Source organism: Bacillus rossius, chromosome 1 (genome assembly GCF_032445375.1).
Source record: "Bacillus rossius redtenbacheri isolate Brsri chromosome 1, Brsri_v3, whole genome shotgun sequence".
NCBI lineage: Eukaryota > Metazoa > Arthropoda > Insecta > Phasmatodea > Bacillidae > Bacillus > Bacillus rossius.
In genome coordinates, this window is record NC_086330.1 from 376,217,965 (window position 1) to 376,242,153 (window position 24,189).

The 24,189-nt window shown below is 38.9% G+C and overlaps 1 protein-coding gene across 3 annotated transcripts in view; it reads left to right on the top strand.

Annotated features, from left to right (window-relative positions):
- Positions 1-240: 240 nt before the first annotated feature.
- Positions 241-24,189, top strand: part of LOC134528541 (PHAF1 protein CG7083) — a 37,178-nt gene continuing 13,229 nt past the window's right edge. The window contains exons 1-11 of one of the 3 annotated variants that reach the window (XM_063362259.1): positions 241-533; positions 742-824; positions 3,718-3,801; positions 3,887-3,930; positions 5,679-5,838; positions 6,246-6,353; positions 12,159-12,375; positions 15,020-15,231; positions 17,117-17,199; positions 19,824-19,920; positions 22,444-22,590. In XM_063362259.1, the coding sequence (XP_063218329.1) occupies positions 470-533; positions 742-824; positions 3,718-3,801; positions 3,887-3,930; positions 5,679-5,838; positions 6,246-6,353; positions 12,159-12,375; positions 15,020-15,231; positions 17,117-17,199; positions 19,824-19,920; positions 22,444-22,590 (1,299 nt within the window). In that variant the 5' untranslated portion in view covers positions 241-469. The remainder of the gene's footprint in view (positions 534-741; positions 825-3,717; positions 3,802-3,886; positions 3,931-5,678; positions 5,839-6,245; positions 6,354-12,158; positions 12,376-15,019; positions 15,232-17,116; positions 17,200-19,823; positions 19,921-22,443; positions 22,591-24,189) is intronic. The other 2 variants (XM_063362260.1, XM_063362261.1) reach the window with 2 other exon arrangements.

Here is a 24,189-nt window from a genome sequence, read left to right on the forward strand (position 1 = left end):
TATTGTACTGAAATGTGTATTCATAATGTTTAATACTCTTCACGAGTCCTATACTACATGTGCAATATAATTGTATATTTTTGTAGTCGACTTGGACAATAAAATTACTATAGTATACTATACTAAGTTTAAATACAACACCTTTTTACAGCCGAAGGCTTCAAAAGAATAATCGATACTTTGAATTTTTTCGTTGCAGGTTTGTTTATTTGCTTTCCTGTGGAAGGGGAATGTTGCTTGTTTGACAGCTGCGAGCCGCGAGCCACTGGCATTGTAACTTTTTCATAGCGCTCAGCTGTTCCTACGTCACTGGTTGACAGCTGAGAGGTACAACAAGCAAGATGGCGTCATAAAGAGATGGACAAAGGGGCTCTGCGCAGAAAAGAAAGGAATTAACATTTATAGCTGCCACTGCAGACATTTAGTGGAATTATTTAAGTTATTACGAGTGTTGACTTGCAGTGAAGAAATGTTAGAGCTCGATGTGGTGCCTGAAAGGTCTTTGGGGTGTGAACAATGGGAGTTTATTTTAGGTAAAAAAAATTCGTTTACATCATTTTGCGCATTAGAAAAAAAATATTTATTTTGTCAAATACCAGCTTACGTATCGTGAGTTAACTTTATTTCGGTTTATTGTTGCAAGTTATTTAAGATGTTTACTGTCTGTTTAATTTTTTTTGTATTTTAAGCTTTTGTAACATTTAATGTAGAGGTTCTAAAATGTGTATGTCTGAATTTCAGGAATGCATTTTTCTCAAGCAGTTGCAATAATTCAGTCACAAGTGGGGATCATAAAAGGCGTACAAGTTTTGTACAGTGATATGGTAATTATAAATAATTATTTTCATTGTTGTCTAAGTGAAATTATATTTTTTCTCTTTTTTAATTGTTTCTTTTCGGTGTAATTATTTACCATTCTATGTGTGCCTAGGAGTACACACACACACATTTATGTGCACATTAAGCACTAGTGGAAAAAATTTTATTCCATTGTATTGTTAAGTGTTATGGGTGTTAGTAAACAGCTCCCAAAGCATGTTTGACTCTGAGGGACATTTACACACATGATTTTATTTACTTCTTAAAATTTTTAATTTTGAGTATATTTTATAGAATAATCTATATAACCTTGAAGTTTATATTGTTGTTAAATATTGTTACAAGTTATTTCATGTTAAATGTTCATAAAGAGCTGAACGAGTGTATCATTTATGGTAAGTAGGCTACATTCTTAATTGTTTTTTTTAATTATTATACATAATGTATTACATAATTTCACAGAAAACCACTGTAACTAAACTTATGCACCTCATTGGTGCAAGAGCAGAAACATTGTTCATCAAATGATGCATATTGAAATGTAAGAAACACTTTGTGGGTAGAAGGAAACAGTGCTGCAGTGCTCTTCCTCATTTCCCTGTAACATTCTTATCTTTTGACATGATAACATCTTATAAATGTATCAACGCCGGCTGCACGCACGAAAAAGCATGACTCATTGTCACATTCCGCCTGAGCCGAGCATGCAAGCGAGAGCGCGGAACAAGCGATAGAGAGGCACGATCGGCTTGTGACACATCTATCTCTCTCCCACTCCGTCGGCCGATGCGTTCGAGTAGGAGAGAGACAGCTGCAGCACACAACCTACACGTGAACTTTTTATAAAGTGAAGTGAAAAGTTAATGTGGTTTCCATTGTTTATTACAAAAACAGTTGCGGCAAAAAAAGTAATTAATTCTTGCATTTTAAGAATTTGATTAGCGATATCTTATATATAAAATTCTCGTGTCACAGTGTTAGTTACGATACTCCTCCGAAACGGCTTGACCTATTTTTATGAAATTTTGTATGCATATTCAGTAGGTCTGAGAATCGGCTACTATTTTTCATACCCCTAAGTGATAAGGGTTGTCCACCCCTAACATTTTTTGTTTTATTTTTTGGACAAAATTTTATTATTTTATAATGTGGCATTAAAATATGCATACAACCCTAAATTTTCACCCTTCTATCACCAACCCCTAATTTTTAATAGAATTTTATATTTTTCAACCCCGTTCGATAGCTGATCAATTAACACTTGATCAACTTTCCCCGCCTACAGCTAGCTCACTACCTGGATTAACACATAGACCACATATTAATATGAAATTCCATCCCTGGAGTGAAAAAGTGATAATTTCATTTTATAACAGAAAAAATCATAGGTCATAGATATACAAATAGTGAGTGAGTGTCATTTCTCTGCCTGCCACACGATCATACACATAGGTCTGGCAAATTCATATTTTTCTCCTTGGTGAGACCAGCCCGCTTAGTGGAGCTCGCAGCGGCTAGCAAAATAAAGGTGCTAATAACAGTTTAGTTCTTAACTTCGTCAATAGATAGAGTTAGTTGCCTTGAATTTTAAACGCATCATCGTTTGATGCGTTTGTCATGTCTTTAATTTTCGTTTGTTTGTGCCGTATGCGTTCCTATACCATTCATCCGATTGCTATGAAATTTTGGTGAGTTGTTATGCGCATGCCCGTGAAGGTTTCTGAGATGCTATAACTATTTTGCAATAGTTGGAGCACAAATCGTTTCAAAAAATGTATTTTTTTTTTTCATATTATATAGCGGCACTTCGTCTGTTTTTGTTGTTTAAGTACGCACGCATGAGACAATTTATTTAAATATAAAAGAGAGACAGAGATAGAGTGATATATATAGTGAGATAGAGAGAGAGAGACAGAGATAAGTTGAGATAGAGCGAGGTATAGAGAATGAAATGGGTTAGATAAAGAGATACATAGATGTATAGAGCTATATAGAGATTTATATATAGAAGAGATAGAGATAGTGTGAGGTATATATGTAAATATGTAGATATAAAGAGATAAATAGCGATAGAGAGATACATAGATATATAAATATTTAGATAGAGATAAATATATGTTTAGAGAGATGGATATATGATTTGTATATGTCTAACTACTTCAAACATATTACAAAACAAAACTGAATGAGGCATTGCAATGCATGCCGAGCATTAGCTAGATAATGGAATCTTTTCAATATTAGTAATCTCTTATTTTTCAGCTTTTTTCTATAGTGCATTATAGAGTCTAGACTACATACAGACCACCAATTTTTAGATATATACAGGTAAATAACTATACACTGGAAGAACGTCTGTCGGGATCTGAAAGTGATATAAATTATTTTGCACACTTGACATTCAAATTAAGAAGACAATTACTAAATACATCTGATTTCGAAAAAGGTACCCTTCGCCCTGTGTTCAGCCCGGGCAACGCCGGGAACTGGAGCTAGAAATTCCCTAGAAATAATTTATATGGCAAAACAACGTTTGCCGGGCCAGCTAGTAATCTCATATATTTGTTCTTTGATTATTAAAAAAAAGTAGAATCGGTCTGCGAGTGCAGTAATAATTGGTTATGTTACAATTTTGACTAAAAAATATCTCATATAAACGATCGTATAAAAAGTCGACTGCTTTTATTTAGTATTCATTGAAAAAAATTATAATTTTCAATTTATTTCCTTTGTATTATACAGAATAAAGATAATTCAGTGATCATAATTCAATTCAATTCATAAAAGTATGCAATTTTTCATCTATGTTTTGTTATGACGTTATCATGTAAAATTATTGTCTGTAAACCGACTTTACAGACAACCCCCTTTTTTTATTATTATTATTTTTTGTTGTAGAATCCCCTGGCGGCTGACCTGGTGATCAATTTACCCCAGGACGGGATTCGGTTGATATTTGACCCAGTTGTACAGAGGCTGAAGGTAAAGAGAATGTGTGTTGAAGGTTGTGTGACTGTGGTAAGGTTTTTCCAGTGCTCATAATGGTTACTGAATTTCATTTTTACAGATTATAGAAATTTACAATGTCAAGCTTGTGAAGCTGAAATACTGGTAAGTAATTTATGAACAATTAAGATTATTTTTTTTTAGAATCTTAATTGTTTCCTGTGTGTCTGGTTTCGGTAAGAATTGCCTCATTCCAAAATTTAATTAGAACATTTAGGTGAATTTCACGTTAAATTTCCAGTATTTACGAAAGAAAAAAAGTCTCTATTAGGACAATGGCATGTTAACATTATCTCAGAATAGCAAAACTAAATTTTATTCCAGAATTTAGTAGTACATTACCGTCACGGTTCTCATGAATGGCTTTAAGATAGCTTTAAGATAATCCCCATTCAAGCACGTCATAATATTTCGGTGTGTGTGCTTTAATCAATACTTAATTTTGTTTATGTTTCACGGAATAATGTATTTTAATGCGTTTCAGCTTTTTAAAACTGATATCAGTATCGGATAAGATATTTTTAATGTGTTAGTTATATATTATATTTTGTATTTTCTATCATGTGAGCATCTGTGAACAAATTTATGTTTAGTTCAATGACGTCTTTATTTGATATGTGGATTGCTATGTGTATTTTATTAAATTTGCATTTCAAAAAAAATATTTCTGTGTGTAAACATAACTAGTTGCTTACTGACTATGGTTACAGAGTTAGAAAAGCTAGTTAAGCCTTAATGGTGTTTCATATTACAGTGTTAATATGGATTACATGTGCTGCATTAATATGGTTATATATTAAAATTAGGTGAGTAGTTGAATGGATATGATGTGAATCAGGGCTAGTTTAGAATGTTTGGGGATCTGGCAAGCTGGCGAGAAACAGACGCATCACCACTGATGAAGCGGCAGGTCTAATCGCATCCTTTATGCTCGGCTGCAGTGTCCCCATAGTTCTAGTGTTTCACAGTGGTGTGGCCTTTCACTGCCAGAACCCTACCCCCCTTGGCTTCTTTCTGTACCAAGTCATTGAAGGAGGCATGAAAACTGTTCCTGATTTGATCTTTTTGAGTCTTTTGTATAATGAATCCTGCAGCTGCTCTTAAAAGCCACTGTTTTTTGGCAAGCGGTTATGTTAACATGTTTTTGTGGAAAAAGGAACAATGATTCTCAGAATATTGTACTTTTCTCTTACTCTTTTTCTCCTTACGAGTAGAAAACAAAATAAAATGAGATTCCCTCATCCACACTTGTTTACTTTCATGGTATGTCAACTTTGTTAATTTATCCCTGGATCTTAAAATTAAAAAAAAAAAATTTGTATTATTAAATGAATAATTGATTTTTTTTTTACTGAGTAAACTTGTGTAGTGTATAATAATACTTACATGGCAGATTTATGCTTTGCATCTGGTGTGCATTTGGTGTGACGAATTAAATTTAATTTCTTGCTTCATGGCTTCGCATCTCCGTCGTGATGCAACGGTACAGAATTTACTCCCTTATGTGTGAGCTACGTGATGTATTTTGATGAATGCTTGCAGACATCTTGAATGCTGGTTCTATTTTTTTTTAAGTTTGCCTTTGCTTTGGAAGATGGAAACCAGTTACAAAGTCCTGTGGTAGGTACGGACGGAGGTGGGAGTCCATACACTGGTAGTGATAACTTGTGTTCCTGTTATTGCATGCAGTGCCCACCACTAAAGTCTGCGACTGTTGGTGGACATGCGACAAATTCCAAATAAAAAATAAAAAAATAAAAAAATAAAAAAAATGTGTTTACGTTGAGTGCAGTTGGTGGTAGTGCGCTTGACGGATCGCTCAGACCAGTTCGCATCGTGCGCCCCGTTTGCAGCGGCCTGGCGTTCAGCTCCCCCGAGGTGGTGCCCAGCATCGAGCAGATCGAGCACTCGTTCGGGGCCACCCACCCGGGCGTGTACGACTCGGAGAAGCAGCTGTTCGTGCTCAACTTCCGAGGGCTGTCGTTCTGCTTCCCCGTCGAGTCTAAGTTCCAGGTAGAGTGATATTTTACGTTGCCGGACCTGAGCAGAAGAAGTGGCTGGGCAAGTTGCGTGACGCGCCGGTTGACCGACTACGGCTGTCCTTCCCTGCGCAAACTTAGTGAAATTTATGACGTGCAGCCACGTGACAAGTTTGAACGAGTATGTGTCTGTACAGTTAATGCAGAAATGGCACACACCGTGTTAGTAGGAGCCTTCATATATGTATATAAAAGACGTGCATCCGTTCGTGCCTTCAGTTGTCGTTCAACCTGCAAGAAGATGTTTACGTTCTTTCACCCCAGGCGGCTCACGAACTTGAACGGTCAAAACTCGCTTTGGAAAAAAAAAAACATACGTGGTGTGTATGTGGTTACAGGTGCGCTGATGTCTTAATGCAGCTGCTGATTGTCTTAATTCAGGTTCATCAGATGCAGAGGCAGATCCAGAGGGGGGGATGTTCGCGGGGGCAGGTGCCTCTGCCTCCCCCCAGGAGGGTAAAACATGCACTGGATGAAATTACTTCTGAAGTAAATTTTTTTTAGGCTATTTTTTATCTTAAATACATCAAAGTTGGATGTATAACTTATCAATAGAGACAAGATTGTATGTTTTAACACAATTTCTTGGTACGTACGCCGTTGCAGTTTCGCGCTGTTTGTCATGGAAAAAAATTCAGAAATGTGAATTAAGATATAAAAATGAAAACATAAGCTCGGAAAGAACAAGCTTAAATCATCTGATGTCAAGCAGATAAACCCAACGATGAACCTGAACAGGTGTTTTGGACGAGACAATGGTGATAGCGCAGACGAACATAATAGGTTTCCTATGCCAAAACAGTTGCGACATTTCAGAATTGGCATCTGTTACTGTCATCGGGCACAGACTGATGTTGTCACTGGCCGCCGCCGTTTCTTCATATGCTCGGCCGGGAGCGTGTGACAGCGATACCAGGAACTATTATGTTCCCATAACTCACTATGTGGGGAGTCAATTCAAGATTGCGACCCCGTCACTTTGTTCTAATCATTAGAAACGACGGCGGGGCGCGAAATGTGCGATTTTAAAATTAATGGTGGCTCTCGGTCCAGTAAGAAGTAAAGTAGCTGTCGCTATGGTGCTTGGCTTTAATTTATTTAGTGTAGATGTCAGGCGGGGGGAAGATCACCCTTTCCCCCTCAGTTAGGTGGCTAACTGATGTATGAAAGTGTTGTGATGTCTGTATTTAGAGGCTTGTAAAGTATTGTGTCAAAGTGGCCTAGTTAATCTCGTGTGAGTGTAGTGTTAAGCTCCAAGGCCACACGCGACATCACAGTGACCCCTCCACAGGTATGTGCCTGGCCAGTCGCCGAGGAGGCATATAATCGTGAAGAGTGTAGAGTTCCGCTGTGGGAAAGAGGTTAGTTAGCAGGCAACCGCGCGGGATTCTGTCAGTCCGCTCCTGCAGACAGCCAGTGCCCCGCGCGATCGCGCCGCCCCCGAAGCTGACTGTTGCTCCAGTCACTCACCGATTCACTCGTTCAGGTTTCTCTCTCCATCAGCCGACGCACCGGGACCTTTCATGCACGGCGCGAGGTTCCGAGGGTCACTACTCCTCTTCCCCTCCTGCCGACGATGTGCAGCTTTAGAAGTGTGTGTAACGCCAGGCTCTCGTCGATTTACTGCTGCATCGCCGTTAGTGACGACATTCCAGGCCCAGCACGCCGTCCGACTTGAGGTTCCGCCGTCACTTGATCCTCGGGCCACGAAAGCAACCGCCCCTCCCGCCAGATGGTCCACGAGTTGGTATTTATATATTTCCAACAAATCCAGCTGCTCATCACAGCTGGACCCCTGTATTCGCCGACAGGACGCGCTAGATTGCAGTTGGTCGCTGCCTCTCGGCACTCGCCAAGCACACAAAATGATTCACGCACCTCCCGCGCTGTCAGAGGCAATGAACCTCCAGGCAGAGCAGTCAGCTTGTTCCCCAGTGATGTGCACACCACGAGAGCTACCGAGCGAGGATGTTGTCACTGGAAAACAGTGGGTTTTTATATGTACAACCTCCTCACCTAGCACAGCCAATGGCAGGCAAGGTCTCTCCTGATTGGCCACGCACCTATTGCTGGGAGGGTTGTGGGTTTGCAAGTGATTTTTGTGGTAGATGTTTCTTTTTTAATTAAAGGTATCCATATATTTTTTTTCTATGAAAAAACAGTGCAAAACTACAGTGGCGTATGTCCAAGAAATTGTATTAAATCATAAATCCCCATTGCTTGGATCATTTAAAGAACGTAAAAGATTTTATGATTTTATTTTTAGTCCAATTATGTTAGTTAAAATGGAAGATTTCAGTATTAGTGTTTTTCTTTTTATAAATAAAATAATTAACTCCACTAAAATAGTGCATTTGTATGCTGGATTTTTATGATAAAAATAAGTTGTAATAAATTGGTTAAAACTGAATCATTCAGAACAATAAAAATAAATTAAATTAATATTCTGATGTATGCACTTTGGTACAATTTTTGTTTTGTAATAATGACATTCTTTGAATTTAAATTGTTAAAAGAATAACTTTTTTTTTTTGTGATATGAATAAAGGTTTGGTTAAATGCTGCTTAATTCAATGATATAACTTGCATGTCAGTGTTTCAGTGCTATACGTATAGTGTATTAACTAGCTTTGTGGTGTTTGCGGTGTATTGACATGCATTGCAACCCACCATACAATCTTTAATAACCTAGTCTGGATCTGATATCCAGACTAAGTTATTAGTATCTAGATATTAAGTCACATTCCTTTTGTTTGATCGGGAAGCCGGTGTTCGGGACTCCCGGTGGACCTGCTAGAAGTCAATCCTGCATTCTCCCCGATCAGATGTGACTGCACATTTTAAACATAAAACAATGAAGTAGAAACAAAAAAAAACGTGTTAAAAAAATTTAAGAGTATTTAACTTGTTTTAGTGTTTCTGATTTTAACATTATTAGCATTGAATGGAAGCTCTAAATGTTGTTTTATTTTACATCATTGTCGCGGGTTTTACTAAGGACACAGGAAAACCCTAACAAGGAGGAAAAAGGGACGTTTGCGGGTGGTTATGAAATTAGTTGCTAAGTTAAATTCGATCCAATAACAATTTATTGACAAACTTAATAACACCAAAAGGAATTGCACTGATTCTCAAACTGACATAACACTTAAACAAGTCGGGTTCTCGTGGAGACGAACTGCTGTGGTAATTTCCCACTAGAACACAAAATGCACAAATTAACGCTACGTGCTAGATTCCTGAACAATTAAAATAAAACAAAACAATACCCTTAATTGTGGCGAGCCGTGCGCTCGTCACAGCTAACGATCAAAATGCCGTCAATTTCAACTACTAAGACTATACCATTTACAAAGTTACAAGGAACATACCTAATCTCAATATTACTCAATGTTACACGTAATGTAAATACAGATAGTTAATACCAGAGGTTACAAATATATACACGCCACTAGTCGTGTAACGCTGTCAATGTTTATGGGTAGGTTTTCGTTACTCTTCCCCCGGTACCATGTGAAGCTCTCTCCGCATTCCCGTAGTAACGCGTAAGTTCGTTATCTTGTTCACTGTCTCTTGGAGCTACGATTCTTCGTTACCGGCGGTAGAGTTAGAGTCCAAACAGTGTAGCGATTTGGTCGCGATAGTGTCCTGATAGTGTCGTGATTGTGTTAATACTTCCGCTCGCTCGGCCCTCACGGAGTTTGCTAATGCCCGCCCTCTTTGCCCTTGTGGCTGAACTGTCGTTTTTAGTTAATGTTCGTTCTGAAAGATTTTATGCTTACTCCAGCGACGCTTCCACTTGAACTGTCTATAACCTGGGTTACAACTCGGAGAGGTCTCACCCAGTCGATGTCTTGTCGGTCCTCGGGCGGCAGCAACTCCGCGGCGATTGACGGTGTAGGCCGGCGAGCGGTGTCGGAGCAGCGAAGCAGCCTGCTGGCTGGATGTCCCAGTTGTTCTGCTTATCGATAGTCTGGGCGCATGCCCTTTTATACTCGCAGGCTTCCCTGACGAGCTGGAAGAAGAATAGTCTCGTCTATTCGGGGGAAGCCTGCCCAGCTCACTGTGTTGCAGGTGGTATGCCGTGAAAAGTCAGGGGTACAATACTTTGCAAGTGTACGCAGGTACACACGTTACATCATTTTTCAAACATATGTTTAACATAAATTGCAGTTCATATAACAGGGATAATTCCTGTATTATTTTCTTTATTCCAATAAAAATGCCTAATAGTTTGTGTGAGAATCAGAGTGCAGTCATGCAAACAGAACGTCAGGAAAACACGTCTGAAGAGAGTACAGTGTTTGCACGGGGAGAACGAGCCCCCACGTGTTTCTTGGTCGTGACGTTGTAGAACATGATTGTGTGAGTTACTTCTAGCCCAAGTAGCTAGTTGCTTGTCCTGCACTGCCATTCTGTAATTGGTGTCCTGGCCAAGACTCGTAGGTATGAATGTTGTATAGCTGCGATCGGTCATTTAAAAAAGAAGTCCTTTTAACTAGATATGTAACGTGGAGTTTACAGTGAATAATAAATCATTTTAAGACGACTTGCAACACAATACAGTCAAAGATGAAAATCATGAATTCCAAAGGTGACTAAGAAAGTTTTTTTATTCAAAGCAGTGCACTCTGTATTTACACTACAAATAAGTAAATAACATATCTTTGCTTTAAGATCGGAACTGGTGTGTGTCCTAATATTTACAATATATAACTCACTTTCCTACAGGTATTACAAGAAGTATTTTACCAAAGCATGATTATAATTTAAGATTCACAGACAATTTTTACTGCTTATTGTCAATTTACTGGGAGTGATATGTCCACGCATTCCCATTGCACATGCCAAAAAATGAACAATGTTAGTTCCATGTCATCACAAATTTGCAGCCAATAAAGAGATTTTTTCAGTGTTTACTGCGGGGTTCAAAAATACTGATGAGACATAAAGCTCTTAGGGTAGTCCACCACCCTATGATATGTAGTCCAACGGTCAAAACTTTGTGTTTAGGTCCATAGAGGTCTCTAGTTTAGCCTCTCCTTTGAACTAGAGCACTTTTTTTAATATTTTATCCGAGGCAATAAACTTCTAATTTACACAAATATTTCCATTAAAGAAAAATAAAGTACAATGGAAGGTCATGATGGTTCGTCCTCTCGTGCAATAAAAAAATTAAGGAGGCTTTAAGAACCCCTTTACTTAATTGCCTTACTCACTATCAGAGGTAGAAAGAAGCCTATCTGTAATATCACAACATTCCTCAAGAAAATAACAATATTCAATAGTTAATGGAAAAAAAATACTTTTCTTGAATATTTTAATTCAATAATAGTACATTCCTATTGACCATAATTCTCTGGAACACACACACACACACACACACACACATACATACATATATATATATATATACACACATACATACATACATACATACATACATACATACATACATACATACATACATACATACATACATACATACATATAAATGCAACCACATTTATATTTACTTTATAATTTTAAAGAAAGACTGTATAAAACATATTTTAAGTTTAAAGGTGAGACAAAATACAAAAAATTAATTCAAAAACCTTTTTATATAAAAAAAACCTTACCACATGGCTCGAAATTCACCAATTGTACTACACATGCAGAAAGTGTTTTCTGCCAAGTCTGAAACAAAAAAAAATTAACATTCCTGCATTTATCCATTGCTTGCATGCTATCAGTCTTTATTAAGGAGTTATAGATGATTCTTGGTGAAATTTCAGGACTTTTAAGGGTCCTTATTCTATTAATAAAACATTAAAAACTTTTTAAGGATACTAAGGAGGCGTACGAAGCCTGTGACTAATCCGTCATGTTCAAGGATTACTGAACTGCAATATACTTTTAACAGGGTTACAGAGCGTGGAAATGTGAAACATAACCTGCTAGAAAACAGGAAACGCTGTACTGAAATGAAAGCCGACGGTAACAATAAACTAGGAACGAACTGAAAACGAAGTCAGCATAGTAATGGTTACCCCGGTGGCTTAAGTTAACGGAACATGAGCGGCCTGATTGGTGCCATGTAACAGAAAGCACCGAACCATTGAATGCCGTTTCAAGATATTTATTACTGTATTATTTTTTTCTTCAATGAACTAGGTTATCCAGCTATTTACAAATATTTTTTTTCTCAGAGATGATGGAAGGATACTCAGTAAGAAAGTAGATGGAGTGGCTGCCGGCAAGTTGCGCTGGATCGCGGGCTGTCCTGCACGCAGAGACTGTGTCGTGTTGTAGCCGGGCTACGCGCACGGGCTGGGCTCGCTGCAGTTCCCGAGCGGCGCGTCCCCGGTGGTGTCCCGGGTGTCCATCTACGGCGGCAGCGACCCGGCGGGGGGCCGGGCGCCGCCCCTGCCGCTGTGCTGCTACCACAACCACCTGTACGCGGAGCGCGTGGAGGTCCTGCGCGAGCGGCTGAGCACGCGCGGCGTGCGGCTGCACCTCTTCACCGAGGGTCAGTCTCCCTCTCCGTCCCCGTCCCCGTCTCCGATCCCCGTTCTCCCTCTGTGTCTGGTGGCCCGGCTGTAGAGAAGCCAGTAGCACTTCCTCCCGAGTCCACATTGCGTTTATTTTATAAAGTGTATTTATGTTCACCCAAATGAGTTAAGCTTTTCATTCGTCAAAATTATTTGTATGAAACTATTAAGGTTCAAGTTTTAAGATCATGAGTTTGTAAACATTCAACTGCCAACTGCATCCTTTCTTTGCATGACAGTCCCTCCCGAAAAGTCTTCCTGAACCCATCCTTGCTAGAAGTTAAAACCTTTGTTCTTCAATTCGTTAATTTTACGTTCTTTGGTGGTGCAATGAATTAACGTGCTCGTTAAAATGTAGGGATGTAAAGATAATCTTTTGTGGAAAGATATGCAGTAGTCGGAAAGAAAATAAACTATGAAATTTGAGTTTACTATTACTATTACAGTCTTGACTTGAGGCAAAGGAAAGTTTGAAGGCTAAGATTCTGAGTTTCTGTCGATCGCAAAAAGGAAAGAACACAACACGCGTAGTTACCTCCGTCCTCTATTGATAGCACTAGCTGTACGGTTGAGTGCGTTTGGTTTTGAAAAGCAGGGGGGAGATTTTTAGTATAATTTCTTGTTGCCCAGTGGGGTGTCGTGTACGGCGGGTCAGAAAGAAGGGGATGGGGGAAGGGTGTAGATTACCGACCTTGGAGAGCAGTTAGCTTTCCGTTCGCTCTTATTGTCCCTTCTCTCTTCCTCGAAAAAACCCAGACTAGACACTTTACTTCTAAACCCGTAGTAACCGAGTGCAAACCACCAGAATTATAATAAATATTTATTTTGTTTGTGTAAACACACACGCACAAACAAATATTAATAACACTACACATATACAATATACGTATTGTGAGTTTGGTTTGCTTTTCTAGCGGACCTGAAGCTTGTGGCTTTCGATGACTCTTTGTTATTAATAATGTATGATTTTATGATGTTCCAAATCTATGTTATTAGTTACTCAATATCCCTGGCATTCGTTAGAATTAGTTCTTGTAATAAAAACCATTATTAAAATATCCAAAACTAAGCTATCGTGCAGTAATCAATTATTGCAACTTAAATACTGGCGCAAGTATATCTTACGGCCGTCGCGTCTGGCGATATGGGGAGCACAATCATGCTGCCCCTGCTGGTGACGTCAAGCATTGCAGGTTGTTCGTTTTGTATTTATGTACCGCAGGTCAGATAGGCACTAAATTAACTTGAGATTAAATTAATAATTATTGCTGCAAATAAAATTTAACTCACAGAATCTAGCCTGGACTGCAGCTCAGGGACGGAGACGGAGACCTCATGTTCTCATCAGTCACATAATTCCTGATTCTCAAGTTTAAACATATGAAATTTTTCATTTCCTTGAACGACTTTCTTGTGCCTGAATAATACATCCTGGCTCGCGATTCAGCTGTCCCCTGGGATGACATGGGCCAGCGAGCTCTGGCAACAAGCCATTTTTAAAAACTAACTGCATTAATTTTGTCTCCATTTTTCTCTAGCAAGAAACCATTATCTCTCACAATTCTTACTATTGAAATGCCTTTTGTTGTCCAAACAAGAAAGGCTCACCACTTTTCTTCGAGTGATGTACTGAATTTGGCGTTGGGTAACCTATTTCCATTTTCTGCCAAGATTCGTCTTGAAAACACACCAACTCAGTGTCGTTGACCGTGACTGATTGCCGGTAGACCGTTTCAAAGCAATATTATTCCCGCCGGAACTTCTCTGCGGCAGTCGGGAAATCTAGCGGGAGAACTCGAAACTCATCGTGGAAGCTTGTGCCTGACATCTAGCGGCGCAATGCTGAATACACACGACATTTGCTCCTTTTATGAGCTGCATGAGTCGGTCAGTTAAATTCTGTACGTTACGTTGAAGTTTAAGACTTACAGTAATGCTCATGCGTATATTTTTCTTGTCAATGAGAATGTTATGAAAGCTTGTTTTACATACAGTGACTGTATATTAATTTTTCTTTAGTATTCCTGTTGAAACTTCGGCATTTTATAATGTAGCAAAATGGTTAATTCAGTATGGCAGTGATTTTTTTTGTTCCTAACCTAAATTAAAACTAAGTGTGTTTGGGAGGCGTCCGGGTTAGGGAAAGACTAAGTGCGTCTCAGGCCGAAGCCTATACACTCTAATCACGCAGGGTTTAAGCCATGCAGTAGAGGAAGCATGCATCATGTGCTAGGAGGGGGATTGGCCAGCCATGACAGCGATTGGCGCCATGACATAACTCCCCTCACTGACTATTCTAGACTAAAAACTAGATAAGTTGGGCCCAGGTAAAACCTGCATAGACACAGGGAAAACCCTGGTCTCTGACATGCGGGATGCAAAATTTCATGCATTATTGACAAGCAGGTTGGTTACGGGAAAACAGAAGGATGCATCTGGAAGAAGAGTTGGACAGAGTAGAAGAGAGTGTACCATGCGGGGGGTTAGGGGCTTGGACATTGCTGTTCGCATTGAGTATGGTGGCACCGGTTGTTTCGGGGGCAACTCTGGTCGTTTCCCGCCGGGCCGCCAGCCAGTGGTGCCGTGTCGAAGAGTGTCTCTGCGACGACGGGTCGTGCGCAGGTTCGTCGCGGCTGCTGGAGCTGCGGAAGCACAGCCTGTGTCGAGAGGTGATGTTCGGCGACACGTGCCAGGACGTCGCCACGGCGCTCGGCGCCCCCTCCCGGGTCTTCTACAAGGCCGAGGACAAGATGAAGATACACAGCCCCAACGCCCACCGCAGGGTCGCCTCCCGCCACTCAGACTTCTTCTTCAACTACTTCACGCTTGGCATGGTGAGCTCGCATCTACGAGCCTGGTGGTCCCCGGTGCCTGCACATACCGTGTTTTCCCGCATCATAGTCGCACTTTTTATTCTAAAAGTAGGGATGCGACGATTATGCGAGAAAAAAAAAATTTTTTTTAGGTAAAGTTATTCATAAAAACAAAACCAATTCGTGGTATTACGTTTATTTAAAACGTGATGTATAAAAGAGCACTACAAACAAATTAAATTAAAAAGTCGTGCAACAATAACCTTTCAACTTTAAATAGAAAACCAAAATCTGTGATCCAAATGCAAGCCGAACGAACGCGTAACTATCGCCGTAGTAAGTACACACTCCACGAAAGAGAGCGGGCCATCGGATGTAGTTAACTCGGCACTCGACAGAGAGTGCGCGTTGTATGCACTCGGCGAGATATCGATATTCTGCTACGTGTGCGCGCTCTATACGGGACTCAACATAACCAAACATTAATGATTGCAACGAGCACTGGCTACATTTTTGTAAGCGGTATGCTGCGGTAACACAGACGAAAAGATTACGTTGAATGTTTAAAAACGTTTTTAAAAGAAAATTTACGCATCAGACAACTTCATATTTCCGTTAATTAAATAAGTAAGAGGTAATGTCCAAATATATTAGATTTCTGTTTTAAAATACATTGTTTTATACGGAAAAAATACTCACACAAAGCGCTTGGAATCTAATAGCGGAACCAAAAACATCATGCAACGTTTACGCGAGAGTTTTTTTTTATCCAAATTTTGACGCCCAAAAATATGGGTGCGACGATTACGCGAGTGCGACGAATATGCGATAAAAGAGGGTAATGTCTGGAGCACCACGCTTGTGTGATGAGGCAAAACATGATGATTTTATGCCCAACCTCCGGTAAAATTGAAACCGCCGAGGAACTAGCCGAGTTCCTAGCAGTCCTCAATCCATGTGTCGCAGGCAGAAGTTACAAAACCAGACATTCTGATGTCTGCAGCAGAACTGGAAAGTTGTATGTGAACGGTAGTTACGAAAGAGAACTCTGAACATAGGTTTTTGGACGTATCAATATCATAAAATTTTATTTTGCAAATTATTCAGCATTATAAGATTTACTCAAAACGTTCAGTATACCCAAATGGTGGGTTAAGGTGGTCTTACAAGGCAAAGATATTAAGTTTGGAGATAGAACAGAACATGAAATACAATGTAAATAAATGGCCAAGTGCCATATAAAGACATTATGATAATGAACAATGGGTACGATGATACACACGCAACAAATTGCAACCAATCATTTTCTTAATTAAAGTGGAAGGATTCAGTGTTAAGAGTTTTTTTTTTATATAAATGTGGCCAAGTCTAATTTTAAGACAATAATACACTATTAATACTACTATTTTCACCAAAATAGTGTCATTTTTATGATACGAACTGTATTTTTTTTAAAATGATTTTTAATATGAATGTATATAACAGTTTTACTCAGAACAAAACAAATAAAGCTGCAAGCATTTGGCTGTTTAGGCATATATGAGAATCGGTAATGTAAAAGTGAGGTAGTAAGAAGTGCACTATCAATATGAGAAAATTATTAATTTTTACAATCCTCTTGTCTATACTTTTTTTAACAAACTTCATACTAAAATAATAATAATATTCATTGAGTTTTGGAGACTGGAGGATAACATTTCAGAAATTTGGGCATGATTTTGTTTTATTTTAAGACTTACCTTTCATTTTGTAGTATGGGGACATTGAATCACATTTCAGTTTTATCGTGATTCACCAGAATATCTTGTCTTAACATCACTCAGTTTTAACTTATTTTGTGTGCATGTGTGGTTATGTTGATTTGCGGGCAGAAAGTTGAAAGTGGTTTTGCGCCGTGTGTTTCCAGGACATTCTCTTTGACGCACGTACGCACGCAGTCAAGAAGTTTGTCTTGCACACCAACTTCCCTGGCCACTACAACTTCAACATGTGAGACATAGTTGGCTCTTCTCTTGCTCACTTTCGTAGCTCAGTAAGACATAGAGTATGTGCTACGCTTAGCAGTGGGCATTAAAAGGTAAAGTGTTGCCCATGTACGGTAAACACTACGTCATGGAGATATTGTTAAGAGGTGTAACTTGTATTTGTAGGAATATTTGGCTCGGGAAAATGGGTTGTTTGGTATGCAGTTCTGTTATAAATGGAGTGTTGCCAGAAGTAAAAACATATGTGTTATTGTCTGAACTGTTTGCATGCATTCTGCATTTTTAACCTGTGGTTGCAGTGCACTCTTAATTTAACTTGTCCACGTTCTGCCATTTTATACTGTGGTAATTGTGGCTGCCATTGTAGTTTTAACATCGTTGCACTATAATGTTTTTCCTTCAGACATAAGGTATTGTCGTATTGTATATACCAGCACCTGTTTGCAGTTAACCTGTAAGAAGTAGGGATACACGTGTGTGTGTATTTTGTCAGTGTCTAAACATATATACATGCACATTCATCATGAATATTTCTTCTTTTAGGTTCTATATATTTATCTCCACTGTTTTCACCAGTTTTACATAAAAAATATTTAAATCAATAGTTTTATTTTTATAAATGTTGTAGAATAATAAATTCAATTACTGCTGTGTCCTTTTAAACGTTTTGAGATCATTATTTTTTAACTGTCAGCGTAGCACTGAAAAATTTATCGTTTCTTTCAAATTATTGTTGTAAGCTGAAAATAACAAATTAATGACAAGCGTGGTTGTGCTGTTCACATGCCGGACAAAAGAAAAGACACATTGCGTTTACAAATGTTGTTTTATGCTGCCACTCACTTCAAGCAGTAATAATTATGTGGGAGGAAAACATCCTAAAAGAATAAATGTGTTAGTGTGAATATTTTTCAAATATTGATTTAGTATAGTGTAGCTTAAAATATTTCTGCCCTTTGATAATCTATAGAGATAAAATATAGAATCTTTAAATTCTATTTTATGTATTTGTATTATTGTGTCTTCTCAAATGTTAGAATATTTAATTATATGTACATAGAAGTAACAAAATACAGGAGGTGCATAACTTTTCTGTTTTTTAATAGGATAATTTTTCATTTTTGTAAATATTTTTGTGTGAATTGAGTCTTTACTGCGATAACTATGTTTTATATATTTATTTGTGAATAATTTTAAGAAACTATTCAACATTCTTATTTTATTTTTATGTAATATTCTGAGTTATTCCTTATTTTAATTTTATTTGAAAACTGTAAACACAAGATGACAATAATTTAAAGAAAATGCCACTTTTTTACCTGTTGACATTAATGCGTACAAAATAAATGTTTTCTTAATAAGTTATACATAGTTACTAATTTAAAAACTATAGTGACTAAGAATTTAGTATTGTCGTCGCCTGGCCGACTAGTCCCTGAATGATGGTATTTTGCCGGCTACTCAGTGTTCGGTAGAGAGGGGTTCGGGCCGCGTGGCCAAGGGACTTAGTCACCAGGATAGCAATTGATACACTCAAAGACAGTTTCCAGGTTCTTTATATACGGAAAATCAAACCCTTTACAAGGGGCTGCCGCGTTCCCGCCTGTGACCGATCCTTTAGGGCGGAGCCCGGTTCCGCGCTCTGTTGCTGTATGGGAAAATACATGATGTCCCGTTCGTGAGGAGCAAGACCCGAAAATTACAGTGCAAACGAAGGCGAAAATCCAGTCCGCAAAAGAACTCCGCGACTCGTAAACTGCCGGAGAAAACACGCACGCGAGAGAAGTGACTGACTGCACGCCGCGACTAAATGACATGATGACACACCTAAATGACCACACGACTGGGACAGAGGAATCACTTCCTCCCGGCAATGCATGAACTGCAGTGAGACACCGCGCCCGTTCTCACCGTCTCGGAGAGCTCTCGTAGACACATCTGTCGCCTCCTGCGTCCAGCTGCCGACTGACTGCCCACCCCTCCTCGCGAGCCCGCGGAACACGCTGATTGGTCACAGGCGGAAGCCACGGCCTTGGCGCCCGGTGAACACGTGAGAACTAATTCTACATAACATTTCATACAATATAATAAACTATTTACAATAAAGAAAACACGACCCTTCAAATAATAATATAAACAATTTACAAATAAGAATGTTTCTTATATATTTTACATTAAACTTCCCCTAGTGTGCGAATCTCCCCCCCTGCCCTTGCCACACTGCACATCGGCGCACACGCAACACAGGGCAGGAGAAGGCGTTGGCACGGCATAACGGGCTGTGAGAGCTGGGTTGGCACCTGGGTCGACGTCAGTATGAATGAACTTACAACATTAGCAAAGTACTGACATATCGTAACTACATATTGCTTTATTTTTTTGTGACCAAACACGCAGCTGTAAAAATTTAGGAAAATTGTATGTATGCTTTAATGAGGATGTGCATAATAAATTCTAAAATTAGAGGAATAACCAATGGTATTTCAATTGTAGTTCTAGTTGTTTCAAGTGCAGTAAACTGGAAAGGCAATGAAATGAGTAATGTAAATGGTCAGGTTAATGCCTAGAACATCTTGCTTGCAACGTTGTAAAGTTATCTGAGAGTTAATTTTTTTTGTTTGCGAGCAGGTACCATCGATGTGAATTTCATCTTACCTTGCCACCTGACGTGAGGCACGCCAGTGAAAACAACAAGCTGATAGATGTCTCCCCTGTACCTGTGATGGTAAGCACTAAGCTAGTGCATCACTTAAGAATTTTTTAATTTAACGATGGTGTTTATCATGTCTGCAATGATTGCCTTGTAAATGTTTTTACCCGCCATCACTATCAAAAATAAGCCATAGAGTATGTGTTAAGCCATAATATTCATGTGAGTGCGCATCAACAGCCTTCCCCTACTGCGTGCATGAGTCCATCGTACACGATCAGTTACTGCATAACTCTTGCATTTCATTTCTTCATTTGACCACACTCTTGGCCACTTACTCTGTTCCAGAATTAAGAAACTGGTTTTCTTGTTCGGATGGAGTCTGTCAAAACAGTCTTTACCCTTATGGCATAGTGTTCTTTTATTTAATTGTTTTTGTTTAATATTATGATAGTGTTTTGATTGAAAATTTATGTATCGATTCGTTGTTTAAACCACAATTATTTGAAAATTTTTATATATATCAAAATTTAAAGGCCCATTCAAATGCATGGCTGAAGAAACTTGCATGCACCGAGTCTTATTTACGGTAGCCTATAGATAGCTAAAAAATTATATTTGCGCAGAGACTATACCAAAGTGGTTTAGAATCCATTGTACATGAAAATCCCACTTAAAAAAAGAACAGGCATAGAGAATTACCACTGTGCATAAACAAGGGGGGGGGGGGGGGGGGGTTGTAGTAGCAAACAATTAAAATACTCACCTATTCCGAATCATGAAGACTGCTTTCCCCACTGTCTGTATTACTTGCAGTGTTCCTGTCAATGAACATCCAAAATTTATTATTATGTTATCAATTTCAGTGTCAATTCTCCCATCACTTTTCACATAGTCCCCTTCAGTATGCTTGCAACCCTCAATTTTCTTTTACCATCTAGCGATGAAGAGATTCCTTCCTGGTTTGGTTTTTGATTTCTGCCCAAACCAGCGCAACCAGTTTCAAGGCAGCGCGGTGAATGACATCACTGCCACATTCTGTGATTGACGCATCTATTTTGAATGGTTTTGTTACTGACAAAATTTTTTTTTTACTAAAAGCAAAAGGTTTGCTTTCGTCATTGTTTGAAGAGAATGAAACATTGTGTGTTGTGTGTCAGCCACATTTTTGGATGTCTTGTTTTAGGAATTATGCTATAGGTTTTTTGTTCGGCTGTACATTGTGATAACTGGCGTTGTCCAGAACTGCAACCCATTTTTTAGGTAATTTACTTTTCACCCACATTGAAAAGTTTCCAAAATTCATATTGTCACAGTAGTCTACAGATTTCAGTTTTTACTTAAAAAATAAGTAAAGCATTCGGAACAAAGCCTTCTTTTCCACCAGCATGCACAATAATTAATTGTGGACCTTTCCCAGTGGTTTCTGTGACACGTGACCACTCAGGTTCTTTTGCTTCTTGTCGCACTATAGAAACATTCATAGTCTCAGAGTCTCTTCATGGTACGCTTTTTCGTATGCAGCCAGGTTATGCAAAATTCTAACTTTAAACTTTATACCTCATATACTTCTTCACATTTCACATATATACTGCACCATATTCCACTACATAAACTGTTATAATTTTTTTTTATCACTTTACCCCCAACCTAGTTTACATGTACTGTTTCTGTTTGGTTTATAGGGTTCATAAAAAAAATTATTTGCAAGTGGGAAATGTGGTAGACGTTACAGTAGATTGGTGAGTTCTCTCGGCTACTCTTGTTTCCTTCACCTATTCATCCCCTGTCATTGCTCCATTTTCTTTGTCCCTTTCACCCAGGCATCAACAAGACGTGAGGCCGTAAGTTATTCATTCACTCATTCAACCATTCATTCTTTCTTTGGAAAATTTACCCATTTCGCTTTGCCTTGCTTCAGTTTGTTTCATTTTCCTTTTTTTTTTTTTTTTACTTTGTGCTGATTTCTTAAACCTTTAACTGTTCTCATATCTTATTTTTTTCCTCTCTAACACCTTTCCTTCTTACTTCATTCTGGTCTACTCAGTTTTATACATTTACTTTATCTCTGTGGTCATGCATTCAAAGATGCATCAAGGGTCCGTAGTTGAATCCTGTGCTGTGGCATGACTCTAATTAAGGTGCATCAAGTTGTTATCTGTACTTGAAAGTTCGCTTGTCATATGACTTCCTGCGTATGAATGTGCAAATAGAAATCCTACTGTTTCCTTCAAGCCACTACATTTCATTCTAGCCCTCTTCTATTCCTAACCGCTTCTTTTTTTTATTATTGCTTTGTTTGTCTTGTTTTTTGGATATGAATTGTCGTGGAAGGACGAAAAAGCTTTGTGTTGCATTGTTTTGCATTGTTTTCAGAGTTTCCTATTTCCTATGTATGTGTATGTGTGTGTCTATATTTACACGGTCAGCCCATACTCGTAATATTTTGTTTCTTCAGTATGTGATTTAATCACTTTGAGGCAGATCTTTAGAAGTACAGTATCTTCATTGATGAGACTTGCAGAGTGGAAACAGAGCTAGGCCCTTGCTGAAAGGCGTGCAGTGCCACTGCTGCTGACGGCCTGGCTTGTTCCGCAGATATCCGCCTACACGAAGTGGGACGCGATATCGGAGCAGCTCAAGCCGAGCGAGAGGCCAGTCGTTCTCAACAGGGCCAGTTCAACCAACACGACCAATCCATTTGGTTCCACCTTTTGCTACGGCTATCAGGATATCATTTTTGAGGTAAAGGAATTTAAAAAAAAAGGTTGGAAAACACGAGGGTGTTTTGAAAAGTAAATGATATATTGCAGCATATCATTCAAAGGAATTCTGATTGATAAAACCTTCATTACAAGTTGCTGTTACATGCCTTATTTTGCAACTCAGTTTCCGCCTTTGTCCAATTATTTGTTTAGTCTGGGTACAAGCTTTAGAATCCCACAGTCATAGGTGTCGAAACACATTTCAACTTGAGGTTTGATATCTTCATTGTGGAAGTGTTTTCTTGCGAGATGTTTCGTCATACAAGGAATAAGTGAAAGTCACTGGGTGCAAGGTCCGGACTGTATGGCGGATGGTCAAAAACTTCCTACTTGAAACTTTTGAGTAGTGCGTTGGTTTGAAGCATATTGGGTGGTATTCGGAACTGACGCAGCCATTATAAACTCGTGCTAGTCAAACCACACCAGTGTAGAAATAACGAATAATCACGGGGTTGGGGTAGGGTGGAGGAGATGACCATTCACGCTTACAATCCGTGTTGCCTACGCGCTCGCCGAAACTTTCCCTTTCACGCTGTCGCTGGTGTAGCTTTACGTTTCGAAACACCCTCGTAGTTATCTCAAAATGCTTGCTGTGGAACTGCCATTACCATCAGCTTACAACTGGCATTAATTTTTTTTCTTAGAGAAACAATGCCTCTCAGTATTTCTGCGTGTATCATAGTTTGTGGCAGATAAGATGAACTAACCTTTTTAGTGATAACAATCTGAAAATGAATTTTCACCTTTGTACAAGAGGGAGACCTTTTGACTGGCCATTGAAGTGGCATTACCTTGTGATCTAAAAAAAAAAAACTTTGGTTTGCATTTTATGAGGAAATTACATGAGTGTATAATAGCTATAAAAAAGACGGCTTTATTTCAATCACACTCGGATAAGAACGAGGACTTGTCAGCAGTTACGCACAGGGGGCGAGGATGGAGGGGCAAGGTGTTTGTTTTACCACTGCACCCTGACTTGTCGATTAGCCGTCTGAAGTAAATGAGGGAAGGGTTGAACAGTTTTAACTAGCAAGGGGCTGTTTGAGTCTTCGAGTCCTCGAATCCCACCCAATCTCCAGTATTCGAAAGATTCAGGATTCGAGGAAAAAGATTTTTGATTCGAGGTAAAGATTCTTAAAAAAATTTGGAGTAAAAATAGTAAAATAAAAAAAAACAACACTGGCAAACTCTTAAGTTTTACTCAGCTTATTTATGTTAATATTTGTCCTTATTCTAATACCGTTCCCCAAAATATTATTCTTTTAATTGATACTTATGAGTAGATTAAATACATATCATGTACTCATCTGGAAAACTAGCTCACAAAGTGAATATAAATGTATGGTTTGCATTGGCTCTTGGTGGGCACGTGGCAATTAAAATAAAATTAATGAAACCATTATAACAGTACGTAGTATCACACCAAAGCATTTGTAAGTTATGTATTATAGTGGGTAATGGTGTTGTGTGCATGCAGTGGCATAGCCAGGATTTGTGTATGGGGGGTGTTAAGAAGCATGGGCCCCCCGGTATTAAAGCGGGGGGGGGGGGGGGTCCGGGGGTCCTCCCCCGGGAAAAA